At 35.7% G+C, this 23,513-nt stretch overlaps 4 protein-coding genes across 5 annotated transcripts; 3 read left to right on the top strand and 1 right to left on the bottom strand.

Annotated features, from left to right (window-relative positions):
• Positions 1-215: 215 nt before the first annotated feature.
• LOC111450676 (protein LIGHT-DEPENDENT SHORT HYPOCOTYLS 1-like) lies at positions 216-1,448 on the top strand. Its single transcript, XM_023090916.1, has one exon. It carries the CDS (start codon positions 592-594, stop codon positions 1,132-1,134), a length of 543 nt encoding a protein of 180 aa, XP_022946684.1. The 5' UTR covers positions 216-591; the 3' UTR covers positions 1,135-1,448.
• Positions 1,449-6,468: 5,020 nt separating this feature from the next.
• On the bottom strand, positions 6,469-11,388 carry LOC111450672 (biotin carboxyl carrier protein of acetyl-CoA carboxylase, chloroplastic-like). 2 transcript variants are annotated; one of them, XM_023090911.1, is made up of 7 exons: positions 10,991-11,388; positions 9,994-10,047; positions 9,732-9,907; positions 9,331-9,649; positions 9,187-9,258; positions 6,870-6,935; positions 6,469-6,762 (listed from the first exon to the last, which is right to left on the bottom strand). In XM_023090911.1, the coding sequence occupies exons 1-7, from the start codon at positions 11,141-11,143 to the stop codon at positions 6,739-6,741; spliced, it is 864 nt and encodes a 287-aa protein (XP_022946679.1). In that variant the 5' UTR covers positions 11,144-11,388; the 3' UTR covers positions 6,469-6,738. The 2 variants fall into 2 exon arrangements, with proteins under 2 accessions (XP_022946679.1, XP_022946680.1); XM_023090912.1 differs by having other exon boundaries at positions 9,732-9,889.
• A 1,299-nt stretch (positions 11,389-12,687) lies between these two features.
• LOC111450673 (TIMELESS-interacting protein) lies at positions 12,688-16,003 on the top strand. The gene is made up of 5 exons (XM_023090913.1): positions 12,688-13,079; positions 13,538-13,660; positions 13,925-14,033; positions 14,749-14,864; positions 15,641-16,003. The coding sequence occupies exons 1-5, from the start codon at positions 12,795-12,797 to the stop codon at positions 15,839-15,841; spliced, it is 834 nt and encodes a 277-aa protein (XP_022946681.1). The 5' UTR covers positions 12,688-12,794; the 3' UTR covers positions 15,842-16,003.
• A 2,503-nt stretch (positions 16,004-18,506) lies between these two features.
• LOC111450663 (reticulon-like protein B21) lies at positions 18,507-22,837 on the top strand. Its single transcript, XM_023090898.1, has 8 exons — positions 18,507-19,411; positions 19,501-19,603; positions 19,689-19,763; positions 19,840-19,987; positions 20,392-20,461; positions 20,574-20,615; positions 22,346-22,468; positions 22,580-22,837. The coding sequence occupies exons 1-8, from the start codon at positions 18,787-18,789 to the stop codon at positions 22,687-22,689; spliced, it is 1,296 nt and encodes a 431-aa protein (XP_022946666.1). The 5' UTR covers positions 18,507-18,786; the 3' UTR covers positions 22,690-22,837.
• The last annotated feature ends 676 nt before the right edge of the window (positions 22,838-23,513 follow it).

The following is a 23,513-nucleotide window of genomic DNA, read 5'->3' as shown; positions in this document are numbered from 1 at the left end:
ATCCTTGTACTTAGAATTCATTTGAATACAAAAAGAAACAAACCCTAGATCATCAAGATCAAAAAGGATGAACAATTCATGCACGCGCCAAAGAGTGAGTGGGTGACAGCACAATTGTCCTTTTACCAATGGTCACCATCAACTCTTTTCACTGCTAAACTTGTCATCTTATGCTTCTTAACTTTACTCCCATCTCTCTCTCTCTCCTCTCTTTCTCTCTCTACAGCCCTCAACTCTCAGTTCTCTATCTCTTTACACCAAAAAAAACTCACCTTTTTGTTCTTCTTCTGCCAAGAACACATCAAGAACAGCCCTCTTTTGGCTTTAAAACATGATCATTCTCGATATCAATTGTGTTTTTCTCATCATGCCATGCAAAACCCACTTGGTTTTTTCCTTTTTTGATCTTCCATTTTGAGTCTGTTCTTGATTTTTCATGTTTTTTCTTCAAAAAAACCCTAAATTCAGAACTGGGTTCTCTTCAAAACACTAAAAGATTACATTTTTATCATACCCATAACAATAAGTTTCGATCTTTCAAGAGATTTCTCTATTTCCTTGCTGGGTTTTGTTGCTTTTTGTGATCTTTTAATGGATTTGTTCTCAAAATCATCATCCAATCCCATACCCATACCACCCACCACCACCACAACCACCATCACCGCCGCCGCGTGCTCGCCGTCGTCATCCTCTACCACCACACCAAGCCGGTATGAGAATCAAAAACGGCGAGATTGGAACACGTTCTGTCAGTACCTTCGCAACCACCGACCGCCGTTGGCTCTACAAATGTGCAGCGGCGCTCACGTGCTGGAATTTCTCCGGTACTTAGACCATTTTGGGAAGACCAAAGTTCACAACCAGACCTGCCCGTTCTTCGGCCTGCCCAACCCGCCAGCTCCCTGTCCCTGCCCGCTCCGACAGGCTTGGGGCAGCCTCGACGCCCTCATCGGCCGCCTCCGTGCAGCCTTTGAAGAGAACGGCGGCCGGCCGGAAGCCAACCCATTTGGAGCTAGAGCTGTTCGTCTCTATTTAAGGGAAGTTCGTGATTTTCAAACGAAAGCAAGAGGTGTTAGCTATGAGAAGAAGAGAAAAAGGCCAAAGCAAAAGCAAAAGCAAGAGGGTGCAACTTGAACAAGAACACACAACAAATAAGAACATTGAAATTTCATAATTACATAATATGTAAGAGAGTTCTGATCTCTCTCTCTCCATCTCTCTTCGTATTTTCAATCCGTAATTGCAAACGTTCTAACGAAGATTCGAATCTTCAGTTGAGCCATGTTCATATTGGCTCTCTCCCCATTTCCAATTCATAATTACAAACAACAAAGATTCGATTCTTCAGTTGAGCTATGTTCATATTGACTCTACCTATTTCCAATTCGTAATTGCAAAAGTTCTAACGAAGATTCAAATCTTGAATCTGAATAGTTGAGTTATGTTCATATTGGCTTTCTTCTCTTGATCTTCCGATCTCGTTCGACTTCTAACTTCAAAGGTAAATATTTATGATTACGATCGATATTATATCTTAAAAGCCATGTTGTTTTCTTGATCTTGTGGTGATTTTGAATATGAATTAGTGTTTGTGGGCAAATTTTGATGGGTTTGTTCTTGAAATAAATTATATTCCAATTAAGCTAGGGTTTCTTTTTCTCTTTCATGTTCATCAAAAACAGTCAAAACTATTTATTAGGGCTGTTTTTTGGATTAAAAACACAATCTTTTCAAAGATCTAAACAATTGTGCAAAAAGGCAAAACCCTAGATTAATTTTAGTTTGAATTGAAATGAAAAAAAAAAAAGAAAAAAAGAAGGGTTTTGTCAAAAGATGGAAACAAAAGAAATGAGACAGCCAAGTCCCTCATGTCTAGAAATAATTGACAAACACTTGAATCATGTTTTAGGGTTTACTTCTATGATCAATTTTGATTATTATTTTAATCTTTTGTGTAGATGATTGCTTAAGTAGTTTTGATTACGATAAAAGTTCGAGAACCGACCTTTTGAGGTGTGTATCTGATCTGTTAAATTTTTAAACCGTCTAATGGAACCCACTGAATTGAATTGAGTTGAATTCGAAATTTGAGCATGAATGGATGTCCTTTTTGTTCATTGGTCCTCTTAATTAGTATTTATATTCGTGATCATACGCATGGACAAAGGGGAGAAGGAAGGTTGCCTCCCTCTCGGGTTGTCTTTGATAAACGACTGTGTTTGATGACTGTTGAGAAGATTAAGAATATTTGACGTTTGTAACCGATCTTAGTAGTGCATTGTGACTTTCAAATGTTTGATATTTGAACTTTATAGGATTTTAGTTACTAATTTAATATGTACGGTGGATAACAACCTGACAACCAAGTCTGAAACTAGAGAGTTGGATTGTGAACCTACCTGAAATTTAGAGTTGGTCCAAAAGATTTTTTCAATTGAACCTAAATACACTTGTAATGACCTAGATCCAGCGCTAACAGATGCAAATGGCATCAGAGTTAGACACCGGACGATGTGTCAGTCTTCTCGCTGTTCCCTGAAGGGGGGTAGACACGAGGCGGTGTGCCAGTAAGGACACTGGCCCCAAAGGGGGGTGGATTTAGGGGCGATCTCACATTGATTGGAGGAAGGAAAGAGTGTCAGCGAGGACGCTGGGCCCCAAAGGGAGGGTGGATTGTGATGTTCCACATTGGTTGGGGAGAAGAACAAACCACCATTTATAAGGGTGTAGAAACCTTCCTCAAGTAGACCCGTTTTAAAGCCTGGAAGGAAAAACTCAAAGAGGAGAATATCTGCTAGTGCTGGATCTAGGACGTTACAACACTGCTAATAAATTATTATTTAATAAGATAAAACATCAATATTTAATAAGATAAAACATCAACAATAATTATCATTTCAAACACGAACTATTTGATATGTCACGTTACAAAAAAAAAACATGTTTTTCATTTATAAAATTAGTTACAATAATTCAATAAATACACAAAACATTGCTCTTTTACCTAGGGAGACTATAGCTTTAGGTTGGCTCTTTTTAGGCAATGACATGAAATGACTACGTGAGGGAAGAAACTCAATTTTTTCATATTGATATGCCATGATTTCGTAGGGCACGTATACAACTACGGACGGTTCTCGAGTCTAACTCAACTGGTTTAGGTATCTTCTTTCGATGAGAATGTCAAATGTTTGAATCTTTATTTTTCAACCTATTTGTTGTTGAAAAAAGTAGTACGAGACTTTCTCGATAAAGCTAAATCTAACAAAGTCCTACATGCAAGTCACTTCGTTGTGTCAACAATATCATGTCATTTGTAGACACTGTATACCGAGATGAACCGGATGTAACTTTTTCAATAAAGTTGAGATCTAACAAAGTCCTACGAGCAAGTCGCCTCGTAGTGTGGACAATACCATGTCATTTGTAGTATTCGGCGAAAGAACAGTAGTAGTGTATAACGAAATAATTATATTTTTAGTTTAAATTAAACAACATTATTTTTTTTCCAGTTAATAACAGACGAGACAAGATGAAACCATTAACTTTTGGATGATAATTCATGTCCGAGTGTAACAACTCTATTTTTACTACTGAAATTAAATTATTATTAATATGTTCATAATAAAATTATTAAATAGGTACAACAGCATAAAAATATGATATTAAACACAACTAGTGAGGAACTAACCATCAACGGTTTATTTTTATTTAACTAATATTTTAAAATTCAATAACTAAAAATAAATTAATTTTGAAAGTTTAATGATAAAAAAATAAAATTAGCTTGTATTTTCAATTTAATTAAATTAACAAAATTCAACCATTTTATTTTTTAGGGAAAGAAAAAAAGAAAAAAATGAAAAAATTCACTAAATATTTTAAAAAATGAGGTTTTTCACGCAATTAATTTTAATTAAATTCCACCTGGGGACACGTAAGGGCAAAGAATAGTCGTACAAAGATCCCGCAATCTGCGGTCAACTGGATGGGACGTCGGTGGTTGACACGTGCGCTTCCATGTGGTCCCCACAGTCCTCGTGATCCCACGTGGATCCATGTACTCCTTGTCGGCAACGGAGACGCTCCCTTGTTTCCACTCAGCTCGGCTCGGTTCTGCCACGTTGGACACCTAACAACCGTCGATTCCGCTACTAATAAATCCATCGTACGGCCCAAGAGTGGGTTCATGTTACCTTCCGACAAGGCGATGCATCGTTTCTATTTATGGTATTTAATTTTCTCGAGATTTGCTATTTTTAGAGTTTAATCAACATAAATTTAAAAAAAAAAAACTAAATTAATAATAATACTAAAATTTTCTATTTTATCATTAAAAAAAATATTCTTAAATTTAAAAATTTAGAGAAAATATTCTTAAATTTTTAAAAATATTTAAAAACAAATACGGTTTACTTTAATTTCAAATAAAAGATCGTTAATATTTTCTTCCAAACATACTTTTTTTTAAATATTTTTTTAACTTCAAAAAGTATTTTTAAAATACTTTTTTATACTTTTCAAATTTTCAAAAATATATTTAAACTTTTTTAAAAAGTTAAAAAATATTATCGTTAGTATCATACTTCAAAAATATTTATGAAGCAATAAAAAATGTGAAAATAATCTATAAGGTGTTGATAGATAATTTTTCGTTCATATATTGACAATAAAAAATAAAAATCCATCCATCCGTTTTAGTTTATGGATATTATTATAATTTTTTTTATAAAATTTATGAGTATTTTTTACCATTCATAAAAACAGGTAAAAAAGATAAAACAAGGGAACATAATATTTTTTTACGGTTCATTTGTATTTTATCACATCATGCTAAATAATCACTCATTCTTACCAACTTATCGTAAACGTTTAAATAACTATATCAACAAATATACCTTATTAATGCATATATATATACATAATTATTATTATTTATTTTAGTTATTAAATAAACACATTAAATAAACCTGTAATATATTACCAATATGCCCTCCTATTATCCATTTCATTGTCTACCAAATAAAAGGCAATACCCTTGATGAGGAATAGACATAAAATACCCAAACTTGTTTGTAATTTTGGAGAAAAAGAAGGGTTTTTTGGGTTTAGAAAAGTTGGGAATATTGAGGGTTTTTTTTTTTTTTTTTTTTATAAAAATTCGTAAACTTTATATTATAATTAATTAGACGATTTAATCTATACATTGATTTTGTCACATGTACTTTAGGATATTATAATTAATTATGTCAATAATGAAACTCGTTTAATATGATAAATATTTAATATGGCAACAAAAGAATATAGTCTCAATTTCCAATATAATAAATGACAGCTTCAAGAAATTCATCACTATTTTCCCCTAATATTTAGTTGCTTTTTTGGGAGCTGGTGACCAATCATCATCCTTCCTTCATATAGATTTGGTCACCATTGGGTATTTTATCATTAATTTAATTTGGCTAATTCTCTTGCTTATAATTAAATGGATGTCTGTGTTCCACGTAGCCATTGGTTTTTGTAAACTATATTTTAAATCCTTTATTTCTCTCACAATTATTTGATTAAATTATTAATTTGTTCCTTTAAAACTTAGCCTTACAAGCTTAATTTAGGATTATTGTAGCGGTTAAATTAAATAATTTGTACTAACGAAAAATTATAGGTAAAATAACTCGTATGAGTTTTATATTTTCTACCTAGATTAACGGATCGTTTCACATCTCATCAGTACTTCAACTAATATTGACGTAAGGTAAGCATTAATCGAGGCGTCGTAAGATTAAATTATGGATATGAATTTGTTAAGTTAATGTGGTCCTAAGAGGTTCTCTAGCTTGTTTACTCGTGCAAATCAATACTAGTTGGCAACTTGATGGAAGAAATTCAACTATTTGAGATTGAGGCTTACGTCAATCTATTTTGTTTTCTGTGGACGCCAAAATTTAAAACGGGAAATCCGAGAACCAGATGAAAGTTTTCACGAACTCATAGACAAATGGTACTTTTTCTAAAGTCAGTCATCGATGATCCTCCCAAACCTGATTCAAAGTCTTATTTAGAACTGTTATAGATATCTTTGAATATCCTTGTGCCAGTGCAGATTATTTCAAGTGATGGAGAAATTCAAAATAAAAAAACCCAATTGATCTATTTCCAACACTCCGAGAATAGGTAGAAGGATCTATATCTATCCCCAACTTCCTACCAACTTAGAATGCTACTTACGAGTTGGTCAAGGATAAGCTCCGTTCACTCATGGTGCTACGAGAATCACTGAATGAGGGCACTTCTTATTTCATACAAGTACATTCAAACACAGCGGAACCAAGAGGCTACAAGATCTTACATCCATACAGACATTAATGAGATAAGCAACTGATAGAAAAGGTGTCAATGCCAAAACTTTTATCAAAAAAGATGTGGGGGAGATGGATTATTCTTTCAGGATTGATGAGAAAAGCAGTATTAGATGGAAAAGGAATATATATATATCTGATTTCACAAAGAAAGTTGAAAGTTCACACGAAAACTGGAAAAGGAATTGATATGTTCATCAACACAATCTCTATCATGACTACGCTCAACTGAAGAGGAAAACGAAAGAAGAACGGGGGAAAAGGACACTGCCAATAACTAACTCACAACCCGAACTTGCTCGGAAACTCAATTTGCTTCCCAAACTCAGCTTAATCTCATCTCCTTTACTCGTCTCGTGTAATCGAAACCCGGATTGGCCTAAGGTTGAATGACAAACAAAGGCTGCAGAGAAACCAGAAGAAGGTTCAAGCCCACAAATCCATACAAACAAACAATGTAGAGTTAAGCTATTCATTCCAGTAACTGTAATGGTGGTTAGAATGACTTACCACACCGACGCTGACAGGCTTCCCGTCCTCTGCAAGAACCTCGACTATGGTTCCAGATTGATCGGCCTGTAAATTAAATTTTATTAAGAGCAGAGATTAGCTAATAATACAAAAAAAATCAAACAAGATCTATCGAAGTTCTACTCTATTGTAAACACACTTTCTTGCTAATTTTCTCGAACTTTTTGTTGAAATATTGATATAATTAAATCTACATGGTATCATAAGATATGCTTCTATGATCAAACCCGTGTAACGCCATTCCTTTCCAACTAATATTGGTTTCCACATGTTTGGGCTCTATTCAAATTTCCATATCTAGAAGGGAGAGGAGAGTTGAAATATTGATGTAATGAAGTTGAATTTAAAACGGTGTTCCCAACTATATTTCATGTTCCAAAACAAACTTAGGACCTTTGTAACAGCCCAAGCCCACCACTAGTAAATATTGTCCGTTTTGGCCAGTTACGTATCATCATCAACCTCACGATTTTAAAACGCGTCTACTAGGGAGAGGTTTCCACACCCTTATAAGGAATGTTTCGTTTCCCTCTCTAACCGACGTAGGATCTCATAATCCACTCGTTGGCACACCACCCAATGACTAGCTCTGGTACCATTTGTAGCAACCCCAAGCCCATTGCTAACAAATATTGTCCACTTTGGCTCCTTACGTATCGCCGTCAGCCTCACGGTTTTAAAACACGTCTACTCAGGAGAAGCTTCCACGCTCTTATAAGGAATATCTCGTTCCCCTCTCCAACCGATATGGGATCTCACAATTGTTTAATGGATTAAGCACAACTGATGTAATTCAAAAGCCCCTAAATCGTTTTGTTCAATCTCACTATTGTTGTTCATTTATACTTTAATAACACAGGATTTATTTTCTTGTTTCCAAATTAGCTAAAAATGGTGGTTCGCCCTACTTAATTCTTTTGGTATTTCTTGGTGCTCCCATGAAGATGGTGTTAGGTCCTTGAACCAGAGGCTTTATGGTTTGGATCTGAATCCCAATGCTCAAATTTATGTGGATTGCAGCCAGTAAGGAAAGAAACTTTCAAAGTTTTAAGATAGAGAGCGTTGGGACCATGTGTGGGAGGCTATTCACTTCAAGGTTTCTTCTTGAGGCCGTGACTTTAATTGAATAGGATATGTTCTAGGCAACTGTGTCCTTGTGTTATAAGGCATCTTCGTGATGCATGTCTTTTTTTTTTTCTTTTGTAATTAATACCAATTGGAGCACCTTTGTGCAAGCTTCCTTTGCAGTTTTTCATACGTTGTTTGACAAAAGCTTGTTGATCTATAAATAGAATCACTAGGAATGATCAAAGAACCAAATATTAGTTGTGGGTTGGACAGGACTGATAGGAGATTTACTACCGATTATCTTGTAGGGGTAAATTGTTCTCATGGAACAATACGAAACAAACTACAATGGTCAGATCTAATTCTGTCTCCCTATATTGTTCGTACAAATGTTAACTCAGATGAAATTTGTAACAACCAAGCTCACCGCTAGCAGATATTGTCCTCTTTGAGCTTTCCCTTTCGGACTTCCCCTCAAGGTTTTTAAAATGTGTCTGCTAGGGAGAGGTTTCCATACCATTATAAAGAATGTTTCGTTCTCCTCCCCAACCGATGTGAGATCTCACAATCCACCCCCCTTCGGGGCCCAGTGTCCTCGCTGGTACTCTTTCCTTAATCCAATCGATGTGGGACCCCCCCTTCAGGGTCCAACGTCCTTGTTGGCACACCGCCTCATGTCCACCTCCTTCAGGGCTCAATCTTCTCGTTGGCACATCGCCCGGTGTCTGGCTTTGATACCATTTGTAATGGCCCAAGTCCACCGCTAGCAGACATTGTACTCTTTGGGCTTTCCCTTTTGGGCTTCCCCTCAAGGTTTTTAAAACGCATCTGCTAGGGAGAGGTTTCCACACTGTTATAAAGAATGCTTCGTTCTCCTCCCCAACCGATGTGGCATCTCACTATTATTGCTCCATTTTTCCTATATTCAGTCACATCAATATTCTTTGAAATGTAACAAGAGAGGTGAATGTTTACTACAGAGGAAAAACAGTGGTTGTTTCACCCATGATCAGGTTGTCATAAACAGTCATTATTCCCGCATCAATGGACAATAATACTATGGTAAGTATGGAATATATTGTTAGCAAATCAAACAGAGAACGGAAATAAAACTAAAGACAATGAGATAGCAAGCAGTGGTAGAATTGGATCAAATCTAACGATGGTAAAATTCAATATAACTTCTCGCATTCATAAGATTTAAATGGATGAAGAGGGGAAATCTTACTTCTATTTCGTTCATTAATTTCATGGCCTCAATGATGCACAAGACTTGTCCTTTCTGTACTTTATCTCCAACCTATATGAAGAACCCCACAAATAAGCCCCAAGACAATCAAATAAGAAGTTGCAGCAGAGCCATTCCAATTACCTTAACAAATGGTGGCTCCCCAGGTCCTGGACTACGGTAGAATGTGCCTGCCATAGGACATTTAAGAGGTGGAAGGGAGGACTTGGCCGACTTAGCAGCAGGAGGTGAAGATGGCAGGCTTGAAACAGGAGAAGCGGGCGCTGGCAGTGCAGCAGGCACAGGGGGAGGAACTGACTGTGCTACTGAAGGTGGGGGTGCATATGGCATAGGAATGGCAGCAGGAGGCGGCGGTTGTGGTAAGGCCTCCTTTTTTCGGATTATCACTTCACAGTCGAGCTGTTTCAGTTGCAACTCTACAATATCTCTGGAATCAACCAGTCTGCAAGCAGGTAAAAAAATGTTATACCACATCCATGTGTAGGTTATTTTAGAGGAAAAGGTCACAGATTGAGCTAGCTAACTTGATAAGGCTTGAAACTTGAGTAATGAACTCAGAGATTGACTTTTCCGTTGCCAAAACTTTAGAAGATTGATCACTCAATGGTTTGGCACTTCCATCTGATGCTAAAACATCAGATTCAGATGAAACTTTTGCAGCATTAGGTGCATCAACAGGATCCTTCAATGAAATAGACGACTTCAAGAACAGCACGTTAGGAAAGAGTGAATACTTCAACAAATAAAATCCTATTTGATATAAGAATTTGATGTAAGCATACATACCTCATTCAACTGTGCCTGTACAGGAGTTAGATGCTTACGAACAGGCTGCACACCCTGCAACATAATGCTTAAATCACATTCTTTAATGGTGAAAAAGTTAATATGTGCATGGTTGAAGATCGTAGGGAGGAGGTCCCACATTGGCTAATTAAGTAGATGAACATGAGTTTATAAGTAAGGAATACATCTCTATTGGTATGAGACCTTTTGGGGAAACCAAAAACAAAGCCATGAGAATTTATGCTCAAAGTGAACAATATCATACCATTGTGGAGATTTGTGATTCCTAACATGGTATCAAAGTCATGTCCTTAACTCAGACATGTCAATAAAATTCTCAAATATCGAACAAAAAAGTTGTGAACCTCAAAGGTGTAGTCAAAAGTGACAAAAGTGTATAACAAAATGTGTACTTTGTTCGAGAGCTTCAAAGAAAGGAGTTGAGCCTCAATTAAGGGGAGGCTGTTCGAGGGCTCCATAGGCCAAGGGCTCTATGGTGTACTTTGTTCGAGTGAAGGATTGTTGAGGATAATTGAGAGAAGTAGTCTCACATTGCCTAATTAAGTAAGATCATGAGTTTATAAGTAAGGAATACTATCTCCATTGGTATAAGGCTTTTTGGGGAAACCAAAAGCAAAGTCATGAGAATTTATGCTCAAAGTGGACAACATCATACCATTATGGAGATCCGTGATTCCTAACGATTTGTACCCAATTTACACCGCAATTAATGTATCTCTTTCACTCCTTAAAATCTCTATACCAATAAAACAGTCCAAAAATTTCATTTAAAAGAACCCTCCAAACACATTCTTCCAGTTTGTTTTTCCAATCACGAAGTGCAAATGTAGCCACCAACGAATTCAAAAGCAACACAGAAGATCACAGTGCGGAATAATCGTAAATCAGAAGCGCAACACATAAAATAACCACAATTAGCACAAATAGGACAGAAATTCTACTTATCATTCAACGAGGGAGATGAATTGGCGCATACCCTGGTGAAGATTCGGAGTTTGGGCTTGTGAGGGAGCCGAAAAGAGAGCGCGCAATGAGAGTTCTTGTGGTTTATATCGCGGCGAGCCATGGCCGTGCAAGGAGATTTGGCCACTACGGAAGCAGCTGAAGCTGAAGCGAGCGAGGAAGCCATCGGGTATTAGCTGAAAAGAAGCGAATCTGATTCGAGAGGGCAAGTGAAATTGATTCGCCGGAAGTAAAAGAAAGGTACAGCTTAGGAAACTCCGCCCAACGGAGAAGGAAGGAGGAGGCGTTGCAGGTGGCGGGTGGACGGCGGACGATGAAACCAATGAGGCGCGAGAGTGGGAAGAGGGGAGATGAAGATTAACTCGCCCGCCTTTTGCTGCCACTTGCCCATGGGAAATGGGGCCTCTTTTCTTTTAACGAACCATGTGAGCTCTCAATCGTATTGCCCATATTCAAACCTCAGACCTATTAATTGAAGATTCGAGGCTCATATCATAAGTATATTTCAAAATAGTTTGAAGGCGAAGAACGTTCATCCATGATCGAGATGACTCGTATAAAAAAAATCCAACTTTTTAAAAGTGTCTTTAGCTTTTAATTTTATCGAGAACTAGTGTTAGATTATTACTAGCTCAAACATAGCACTAACAACTACAGCCATAATGACGTGACATGACCAATAAAAACCTAACTATACACGATAGTAAGTAAAACAAATTTGGAACACGCATGTACCCATAACACAACACATATTAGACAAGTATGAGTGAGACATCTGACATGCGCCCGGCCTTAAGCAACATTGTCTTGAACGAGCATAATCGCGACAACTGACACTTACATTGAATGATCTCTTTATCGGGGCTCAATGAGAGAGCCCATTTGTATCGTGCAATAGGAAGGGAACTAGAAGATCGAAGAAATAATTATGAGATTTCTCTTTCTCGTGCTTTCATTAGAATACTATTGTCACGACTTTCAAACAGAAATACGTACGTATTATTTGAAGAAAAAAAATGAATACATTCGAGATTTGTTAGATGTTATATGGAAAGTCTATATTAAAAATTAAGTCGTCCATTTTTTTTTTAATTTACAAAAGTTGCCACTCCCAATTAATTAATAACAATAACAAATAATATATTTAATTTAATTCACTCAATGACATTTAATACAATTAATTAGTCTAAATTAACTTTGAAAATTACTAATTTCTATTTAAATACGTGATACCATTTTTGTTCGTATAATAACAATAATAATTTTTTAAATGAGTTGTTTACTGAATATTTTTATATTTATTATTATTATTTTTTAGATTTTTAGATAAATCATGATGAATGGTCGAGAGTATGCAGGAGCCATGTGAATATAGAGGTAGTTAGATTTGAGTAAGTTCCGAAGTTAATAATAAGAGTATTTTTTATTATTATTTTATTTTTAATTATGTTTAAGGATATTAATGATGGAACTCTTTTTCAATTTTACATAACTATTAAAATTATTTTTTAAAAACCAAATACAAAATTTGAGATTTTTAATAATTTAGTGAAATGCTAAAAAAAAAAATTAAAATTGTTAATTAATATAATTATTAATTTGAGGTTTTAATTATATATAAAATTGTGTCATTTTTTTTTTCTTTGCTTAGATGTGGCAATGGCGCCAAGGTTCCCGCCAAAACATTCAATGAAGTTTGGCAAATGGGGTTTATGATGATTTGTTCATAATCACAGCTCAATTCAGATTGTTGAGAAAATTTTCCAAACAATCTTTCCCCGCCGAGTGAAGTTTGCGAATAGCGAGAGGGATCGAACATGGATAAGGACAACGCCGCCGTCGCAGCGCCGACGGGATGCTACAAGTGCGGGAAGCCGGGCCACTGGTCTCGTGATTGTCCTTCCTCTGCTCCAAATCCCAATTCTTCGAGTCCTCCTTCCTCTTCTGCTCCTGCTGCCCCTTCAAAAGTTGCAGAGAAGCCCAAAAAGGCTCCCAGAGTCAGGCCCAAGCTCACACCCGAGCTACTCCTTTCCGAGGATGGTCTAGGTTATGTCCTTCGCCATTTTCCTCGCGCTTTCAAGTATCGCGGCCGTGGACACGAGGTTATCTTCTTTATTATTTGGTTCCATTCCTATCCTTCCTACTATTATGTAATTGGTCGATTTGTTCTGATATGGTATATACGAGTTGTTTATCGAGACATCTCTACAAGAAATACTAATTTCTAGAGTGTGGCGTGTTTTCGTATCATCTTAGATATGAACATGGTTAGTATAGGAAATTATGAGGTGTTTTGGTTAGTTAATGGCTCCCTGAGGTTTTAGGTCTTTGTGTTGATGTATCATTAGAAACAAAGTTGAGTGCCAATAATGATTTCTTTTGAAGAACTGCCATCAGCGGCAATCGGGATTTACCTGAATAGTTTGTTTATTGGGCGCTACTTAGCGTACAACCAGATTGCAAATCCTTTTCCATTGAAATTCAGCTGTATATATCTTTCATCTTCTAATGATTTGATTCTTATAATGACTGAATTATACTTTTGATTGTTGTTTTGTAGATCAGTGATTTGGAAAACTTGATTGGCTTATACAGGGAATGGCATTCTCATATACTCCCTTATTACCCTTTCGAGCATTTTGTACATAAGGTTGAACAAGTAGCTGCTACGAAACGGGTTAAGGTAAAAATGTGCATGAACCCTGAATTTATATGTTCTTTTATGATGAAGGCATCGCAGAGGTGTAGATATATATAGCTAGCTGGATTGGTATGCATGTCAAAGTACAGAAGTTTGGCCTATTAACATACTAATATAGTTGCCATTTGAACTAAATGAACTGCTCTTAAGAAACCCATTGAATCAATAATGAGCAACTTTGTTGGTTATATGATATCTATTTTGCAATGAATTGGTGTTCTTTCTGAAAAGCCATATTTTTAGCAGATGTGTCTTGGAGAACTAAGAGAGAAAGTTGCCAGGGGAGGAGATCCTACAAAGTGGCGCGAATCACCCATTGTAAATGATGCTGATGATGATATCAATAATGAAAACGGTAGTTTCTAGTGTTCTCCTTTATTGAAAGACACTCACTATCAGTATTTTTATCATCTGTTTGGTTATAATAGAATGTATGTTATCTAATTGTGTTCGTGTTTAGTAAGATAAGTACTGTCCTCTAACTCTATTTAAAAGTTCAACATTGGTTCAGATGATAAATTTGAAGTTAATCGAACTTCCAAAACAAGGAAGCAAGAAACAATTATTAAAGAAAAAAGCGGTTGAAATCGAACATGATGCATTAGTTTATTGGTGTTCTATACTGATTTCTAGAGTAAGGTATCATGTAATTTCTCGAAAAGAAGCCATGTCTATAGCTATGAACATTGAACAACACGAATGAAAGATATACTAGTTCTATCATCAGTTTTTTATGGCCACCCAAGACAAGAGTTCCTTGAAAACATCCAATATTCCTTATAAGGGCGTGGAAACCTCTCCCTAATACCTAGTAGACCTGTTTTAAAAAATCTTGAAAGGAAGTCCAAAAGGAAAATCCCAAAGATGATAGATGACAATATTTACTAGCCGTAGGTTTTGGACATTACAAAGTGAAACCTAGAAAGTTAGAACCCATCAATTGTAGTAATATGTTCTTATGTTCTGAACTATACTCTTGAAATAATGATCGGGAAAAAAAAGATTCTAAAACTAATCATTATTTGAGTACCCCTTGTCTTGAACTTCAACTCGTCTGTCAATGCTTGCAGAAGCCAAAGACTCGGAGGGCTTATTCGATAATCAGGAAGAGGCTTCTTTCAAGAATAATGGTGCTGATGACATTGAAGAGGACATGCTTCAGGAAGTTTATGAGAAAGCTACGGAAGTAAGTCTCTCTCTCTTCATTTTTTTTCTTGAACACTTGGTTGCTTTCCATCTTTACGATTGAGTTAGTTTTGATCGTACCGTTTCTTACTGAGAAAACCCTCCCAGATATTGAATTGAATGAAGAAACTTTACCATGAACCGTAAATGTAGATTTCAGGAATAGTAGTAATGAATCAAACTATGTTTTCAGTCATTGTCAGTGCTGATTATTAAAAATCTACATGTTAATGACCCAATTACTTATAATTTGCACTTAAAACTTATTTTATTAGGTGCGCCCTTTCTAATTATTGCACAAGTTAATGTATCTTCATATTTGGTCATAGAATAGTCACCTACTGGCTGGAAAAGAAACGCCATGAAAGTCTATAGTTTTAGTTTCCGTGTTTGCTAATGATTTTGAAATGGTTGTTTAATTTAACGTGCATCTCTGTGAAATTTTGGGGAGGAGAATGAAACATTTTTTATAGGGATATAGAAAATTTTCCCTTGCAGACATGTTTTAAAAATCTTGAGCTCGAAAGTTTAAGTCTAAAAAGAACCATATTTGCTAGCAGTAGGCTTGAGCGTTACATAATGTCTCTAGGTTCAAAGTACTTTCTTTAAATATGATGAAAAACAATATCTTAGGTCAAAACCTGTGGCTGCATATTGGTATTTGAATCGAACCCTCCACTTGATGAGAAACTTCAAGAATACCTCCATCCTTGTTCTTTCTAACTCGAGTTAACGATCTACAACATTTGATGATGGGTTTTATGTACATGATTGTAGGAGGAGCCATTGATGAATTTGCAAAGTGATTCCTTCACCATTGGGGAAACTATGGAAGGTGTTGTCAACCAAGAAGAACCAAACACTAGCAATTCAAATGAAACTCTGCTCACAGAGCAACAGAGAGCTCGAATGGAAGCAAACAGGTTGAAGGCATTAGAACGAGCTGCAGCCAAGGCCCGCTCATCGCCAACTGCCTGATTCATGTGCTTGCTTTGTGCAGATTAACTTTGATTGCAAAGCCAAATTACGATCAATGTGTTGTCTTAGGAACCCGAGTTCAAGAAGGTTCAGAAGTTTACTAAGTTTACACTTATCAAATCGGTTCCTATTTCAATTCGTGTGCTTGAAAATTCGACTTTATCGCACTCAATAGCGGGAAACTCAAGAAAAATTATTAAACAACTGTTTTGAAGGTAGAAACCGTTAGACGAACATGACTCTCCACAATTGTATAATATTGTCCTCTTTAAGCATAAGCTTTCATGGCTGTGTGTTTGTTTATAAACCCATCATCAACACCTCCCCTTAATGGAGGCTAACTCTTTTAAAGTCTTAGTCATTTTTTACTATTTTCAAGGAGGCTTGACTCTTTCTTTTGGAGTCTTTTGTTGTACATTTGAGGGTTTACCAATTTATTAGCATGACTAAGTTTAGGGTATGGCTTTGATACAATGTTAGACGAACACGACTCTCCACAATGATACGATATTATTCCGTTTGAGCATAACCTCTCATAGGTTTGCTTTGGGCTTCACAAAAGGCCTCTTACCAATTGAGAATATTTTTTTGTTTACAAATCCAAAATTATTCCCTAAATTAATCATTGCGGAACTTTCATCATCTAACTGGAACAAGTTAATTAGTCAATATGGAACACAACCAAGAGAGATTTTGTTCGAATAAAATATTAAGTAACCAATTATACATTCTAATAATTAGGTACACTAATGCATAAATTACCCTTTTTCTTAACATTAAATATATAATTATAAAAATTAAATATTTGTATTTAAAATAAAGCCATAAAAATGTTACACTTTAGGCCTCATTTAAATTCCAATATTTATTTAACTGTTCCTCCACAATAATTAAAATAAGAAAATAAAAATAAAATAAATAAAAAAGGGCACAAACATCGAAAATAAAATAATATAAATTTGGGCATCATTGATTATGTTGCCACTAAACCACTGTTAAGCTGTAATCGCAATATAAAGTGGTCAATTATGTACGTGTTTAATTATTAATTAATTATGTTCTCCTAATCACAATTATTTTAATTTCCATCATTTTTTTGTCGGTTCAATTGAATTAGACGAAGAATATAATCGTTAGTTTATCAATAGAAAAAAAAAAAAAAAACTCTCAAAGCTCCATCTTCGTTTCTCTACCCGTTCGAGGTGGGTCTCCGTATTTTTTAAAGGATAAATATTAATATAACATAAGAATTAAACCAATAAATGATTATTTAAATTTAGTTTAAATTAGTAAATAAAAACGACTTCCAAATTACAAAAATAAATTTAAAATTCTAGTATAATTTTTTTTAATATTTAATAAACTACATATTTTGATATACGATATTAATCGACATCGGTCTGTGTCGAGTATAATAATATTTTTTATTCGTCATTGTTTAAATTTTTTTAAAAATATATTTTGATTAAAATGGTGGTTTTTGTCATGTTTGTTTGGTGGTGGGTCAAATTTTGAGCAATTATATATATATATATATATATTAAGGGTAATTAAATTAAAAAATTTGTCCGTTACACTTAAACTTAAAAAAGGATTGTATTTAATCCATACTTAGCATTAACCTTATGCATTAAGGATTGATATGATATACCAACTCTTGATTTGATTTGCACCAAAATAGCATACTAATTAATTTCCTGTTCTAATTTGTGTGTGATCTTTATGGAAACAAAAATTGCCTCGGAATCTTGTTTGTGGTTTGATTATTCTTCTCTCTTGATCGGGAAACTTGACGACAACTTCCCAACTCCTAAGACGAGAATAAATGAAAAAGTTCGGGTAATAATTTGCTGGTCGGGATAATGAGATTTTGGATCTTAAATGATGGAAAAGTGGCATGGTGATGAGCTGAAAGGAGTGGCGTGTAGGTTTCAATTATGCTATATCATTAATGTTCGTGTTGTGGATTTAGAATTTGAATTCGATACCGATGACTCTAACATTACTTTACATCTAAGAGTGAAGACTATCTCCTATAGACTAACACGGATCCTTTCAACATTTTTTTGTCTTCACTCACATGTTTTATAGGAAAATTAATGAGAGGTCATCCAATATATAATGCTCCCAACCGAGTACAAAGAAAACAATCCGCACAAAAAGATAGTACAAACAACAATCAATCGACAAATTCTAAGGGAGTGAATACCTAAAGATACATTTGCCATCGACCCATAAGAGAAGTCATCTAAATGAGCTAGATACGAGATCCATGGACCAAACAAGGACATGTATCACCTCTCGATGGAACGTAACCTTCTGGTCCATGGATCCCGTCTCTAGCTTCACTGCTCTTTTGGGTCGAGGTTGGATGTATGTTTAGATATTTCCTCTCTTAAAATTTATTCACGCGATTGATTGTTGTTTGTGCTGTCTTTTTGTGCTTGTTGTTTTGTGGTTAATATGCTTGTCTTGTCTCTTCTCTTTGTCTACCTTTGTCCTCGTGTATCTCGACCTCGAACGGGATAGACGAGTAAAAGAGTAATTTACTTCGAAAAAGAATACGAATATTTGGAAATGTAGACTAAAATACAAATCTTTGGATTGGAATACGTTTGATTGTGAAAATGTTCCATAGGAATCATAATTAAGCCTTCAAAGTCTCCTCTTTTGATGTCACTCAATTTATTTTCCCATCTTCACTTTCCCTTTCAGATTCCCGAGAAAAAGAAAAGGAAAATTCACATCACTCCCACCTCCTCCGCCACTTGCCGCTGTCCATTTGGCTCTGTTCTGTTCTGTTCTGTTCACCGCCACAGAGATTCTCTCTGTTCTTCTTCTCTCCGCCCTGTTTTGCTGCCACCGCTGCTTTTAAACCTCTAGATTTCTTTGCGGGGGGTTTTTCTTTTTGGGTTTAGGTGGGCTGCGGCGGCGGAGCGGCAGCGATGGATTTGACCCGGCTGAGGGCGGCAGCGGCGGCGAGGGGGAACGTGGTGGCGGGGTCTGTGTGGGAGAGTAGAATCAGATTGGATGAAGTCAGAGGTGGGGTTAAGGTGTTTAACGGCGACGACGGAAATGCCGAATGTGGGCTTCCGGTTGCTTCCGCCTCCCCCGTCAGCGGCGGCAGCGGAAGGAGGAAGACGTGGAAATCCGATGAGGGTTTTAACTCGATTCTCATCGCTGAGGAGAAACCAGAGTTGTCGAGCAGCGGCGATGAACAGAGTCGGAAAAGTCCGATTCCGGCGCGGAGATTGAGATCCAACGGCAGCCCAATCAAACCCGGCGAGAAAATAGAGAGAAACCCGACGAGGAAGAAGACCGAGCAATCTCGTAAATCTGCCGTCGGGTTAACCAAACCGTCGACGAACGGAACCGGAAAAACCCCGCCGGAGAAAAATGAATGCAGAGAGAAGGCGATTTCTTCTACTCCATTTCAAGATTTCTTCGATGCCTTCGATGAAGAAGAGATTGAGAAAGAAAGCTTCGACGTTAAGGAAATCAATTTACCAGAACGGAAGAAAATCGCAGCAGAAACTTTCCCGAGAAACAAACAGAATCTACAGAGATTAGGTGAGAAAATCCCAAATCCCAAATCCCGATTTTCATTTTCATTTTCATTTCCCCTAATTCAATTTCTTGAAATCTTCGGTGTTCTTCAGTGGATTTGATAATGTGGAGAGATATTTCAAGATCCGCTCTGGTTTTCGGAGTGGGAAATCTAGTTATAATCCTCTGTTATTTCATGAAGAACATGAATATCAGGTAAAAAAAAATTCCAAATCCGCCATTGTTGAGGGAAAGAAGAAACTGGGTGATTCAGTAAATTCTTCATTTAATGTTTTTGCAGCTTTATCAGCGTTATTTCGCACATGGGTCTTCTTTATCTGGCTGCCATTTTCGTCCATAGCTCCATTTTTGGAAGGTGCTCAAATGGGTTCTTCTTTTCTTCACTGATTTTCCATTTGATTTTCTGACTGATTTTCCCGGGAAAATTACAGGAGAAAAGGAATGGATTCAGATGATGAACATTACGCAATTGAAGAAGAAGAAGTGATTCGATTTGCTAAACGACTTGTTCCTTTCCTTAATCAATTGCTGCAAAATCTCAAGGCTCTGTTCATGGGAGATCCTTCTGCAACCATGAAGGTAATTTTCTTTTTTTTAATTTTTTTTTTAAAATTTCCAAATTCCATTACATATATAATTATTTTAAAAAAAATAGCATTTAAAAACTTATGGCCAGATTTAATATTTAATAATTTAGAAAAAAACAAAATGAACATCAAAACTTGAAGGCCATTTAATTAAAAAATTGATAGTGTCGGTTTGATTTTTTAAAATTTTTAATAATTAAATATGAGACATTTATAAATTACCAACCGTGAAATATTTTTAAATTTTTAAAAAATTTAAGAAAAAAATATAATTCAACCGAACATTTATGATTTAGATCGAGTAATATGGGTTGGTCGAGATTTTACATTTATTAAGGTAAATGATTTTGGTAAAAAGAATATTATATTAAATAATATTTGTTTGGTATTTTGCAGCTGGGTGTAACGCTGTTTGTGTTGGCAAGGTGGGGTAGCTTCATTACCCTTTGGAATGTCGTCAAATGTGGTAATTTTTTTTAAAATTAATTTAAATTATTTTCAATTTTAAAATTTGACTTAGTTTTTAAAATAATTTTAAAATGTGGTTTATTTATTTATTTATTATTGGATTCTCACAGGATTCATTGGGGTTTTCACACTGCCCAAGTTAATTACCCACGGTAAAATATATCTTCACCGACTTTTTACTTTTTACCGTTCTTTTTGTCGATAAGTCTTGTCGGTGTTGGAATTGGATACGGCCGAGTACAACCAAAACACCGTACACTCTGTGTTTTGGCGCGTCGATTTGTTTGACTCTGAAACTGGTCCCACTCTGACACTATCCTGACCCTCTATTGTCCCTTCACATCACAACTAAAACCCATAAGTTTTTTTTTTGTCGTCACGTGGGGTCCACAGCTTTCTTCACGAGACGTTTTCAGAGAAATTATTTTATTTTTATTTTTTAATTTTTGGGAAAATAATTAAATGAAATTATTTGTTTTTCTTTGTCGGTGAATTCGTTTCTTCGTTGGGTTTTCGTGTCGGCTGTGTCGGATGGCGTGATGTTTGATCGAATCATCTCAACCGTTCGTTTCAAGATCCCTTTTTTTTTTTGTCCCCTAAATTCTAAAATTAATCACCATTTTTTTTTAATAAATTTAATTTCGTGTCTATATATTATGTCTAGTAATTCTTCGAAATGTTTAGAATTTTTAGTAAATTTATGAAATTTAATTTTACTTTTAGTGAAATCAATTAAAGACAAATTTAAAAAATTAATGACTAAATTTGCTGTTTATCGGGAACGTTGTCGTTCGTGTTTCGATTTATTGTTAATAGCGTTGAATGGTATTGTTGAAAATATTTAGCTTTTCATTACGGTTTACCATATATATATATATCATATTTGACGATGGATGATAGGCTAATATCTTATAACGTTGAAGATATTTGACTTTTCATTATGGTTTACATATGCATCATATTTGACTCTTGATTATAGGCTACTATCGTGTATCCTCTTTCTATTTTCCTTGTGATTTATTTGATTTTGTAAATGATTATAGATAGAGAACTTTCACCACCATTAGGTGTCGGGATTTTAGCAGATATTTTCATGGTATCAGAGCAACAGTTTAGCAACCCCGACCCTTTCTTCCCCATGGCTTTCGAATCCTTTCTCATCTTCTTCCTTTCAACACTCTAATCCGTATGACTCGAGATATGAGCCGAACTTATGCGAGTCATATACGAATTCGAATCTCTAAGGGTTGACATGTCTCTACCTTAGGGATCCTATGTGGCTGCCTCACCACCATGTGACCTCTCTCACTCTTTGAGAGAGTTGTTTGTCCTTCTAACCTAGGGACTACCCTTTGCCTTTTATACTCTGTCTTTGATAGCCTTTCATATTGAGTTTGTGTACCTCTTCATTATTAAAGCCTAGTTTGTACAATCATGAAATAATACACTTTAGCCCACGAAAGGGGCTTTGCGACAATAACACCGTCGGTAATTACGAAAGATGTCACCAAACCCTAAAGAATAACATAAAACCTAACAACAGATCGAACTATAACAGCCCAAGTCCACCGCTAGCAACTACTGTCCTCTTTGGGGCGCGCTTTTCCTTTCGAGAGGGTCTAGCCCTACTATTACCAGTGCCTTGCACTGTTGGGTGACTGGCTTTGATACCATCTGTAACAACTCAAGCCTACTACTAGCAGCTTCCCCTCAAGTTATTTAAACGCGTAAAAGCTTTTGCGCTCTTGTAATGAATGTTTCGTTCCCTTCTCCAACTGATGTGGAATCTCACAATCCACCCGTTATTATGTTCTCTTTTGATTTTTGTTGATGTGTTTTAAGAGTTGTAATGATGTTATGGCGTTCTCTTTTGTAAATTTAGGTGAACAGTGGTTGACACTTTGTGGGAGTTCTTGGAAGTTATGCTCTCACAAGAAGGCAGTGGCTGTTGCCCTCTTCTTCGTAGTCTGGAGTTTTTCTTCGACTCTATATCGTGTTTGGGCAGGTAACCGTTTCGAACTGAAAACTCGATCATATGAATTTCAAAGCATGGTTTGAACATGGAACAGCATTGCGTAACATGTTTTATATGACATTGTATGTACGATGTTTGCAGTGTTCTTCGTGTTCGTGAGCTTTCGGTACTACCAAGAGGTTAAAAATGGAGAAGTAGCTCCAAAAAACGACACGGTTTCGGTAAGTTCGAAGCTCAAGAGACAATATTGAACAATTTTGAGGCTGTTTTTCTCTGTTTTTTTTTTAGCTAGTTAGCCAAAATTACCATGTAAATTCATGCACTATGGTAGAAATCAATCCATCGTGTTTTATCATTACATATTATTTTGAAAATGCCTAAACCTTCTCGACTTACTCGATATTAGGCATTTTGAACTATTTTGAACTATTTACGATGTTTAGAGATTCGATAGAAGTCTTAATTTGAACATAACTTAACTCGTTAAGACATTATAACATTTTGTATGAAGGTTTAAAAAAACTTGATGAACCGAAAATTAGGTTAGAGGTATAAATTTATTTGAGTTGGACTCTGTTCAAATAAATAAATATGTTACCGGTTTCAATTGAGAGATAATGCTAGAATTAGATTACCTCTGGGATCAAAGATCTCGAAGCAAGATTTGTAACCTTGTTCTAAATTCAGTCATTCCATGATCGAACTTGAATGTCTCAAATTCAATCTACCACAAGAATCACATAAAACTTAGAAATGAAAAAATGATGCCCGAATCACATAAAACTTAGAAATGAAAAAATGATGCTCAAATTTCTGAGGGTGAAAGTCTCGAGTTACGTTAATTCGTGGGTTCCAACTAACATGTATATTTATTTAATTTCATAATTATTTTTTATTATTTATTTTCGATCCCTCTTAAAAAAATGTTTAAAAAAAAATTATGATTGGGTTGAGTTTATTATTTAATGACTGTTGTTTGGGTTGGAAAATTTTATAACACAAACAATTGGATTGGACCTAAAAAATCTCAACCAAACCAATTCAACCCAAAAAATTTATGGTTCGGTTTAGTTGA

The sequence above is a fragment of the Cucurbita moschata genome, unplaced genomic scaffold (assembly GCF_002738365.1).
Source record: "Cucurbita moschata cultivar Rifu unplaced genomic scaffold, Cmos_1.0 Cmo_Scf00012, whole genome shotgun sequence".
Classification (NCBI taxonomy): domain Eukaryota; kingdom Viridiplantae; phylum Streptophyta; class Magnoliopsida; order Cucurbitales; family Cucurbitaceae; genus Cucurbita; species Cucurbita moschata.
This window is presented reverse-complemented; position numbering and strand designations above follow the sequence as displayed.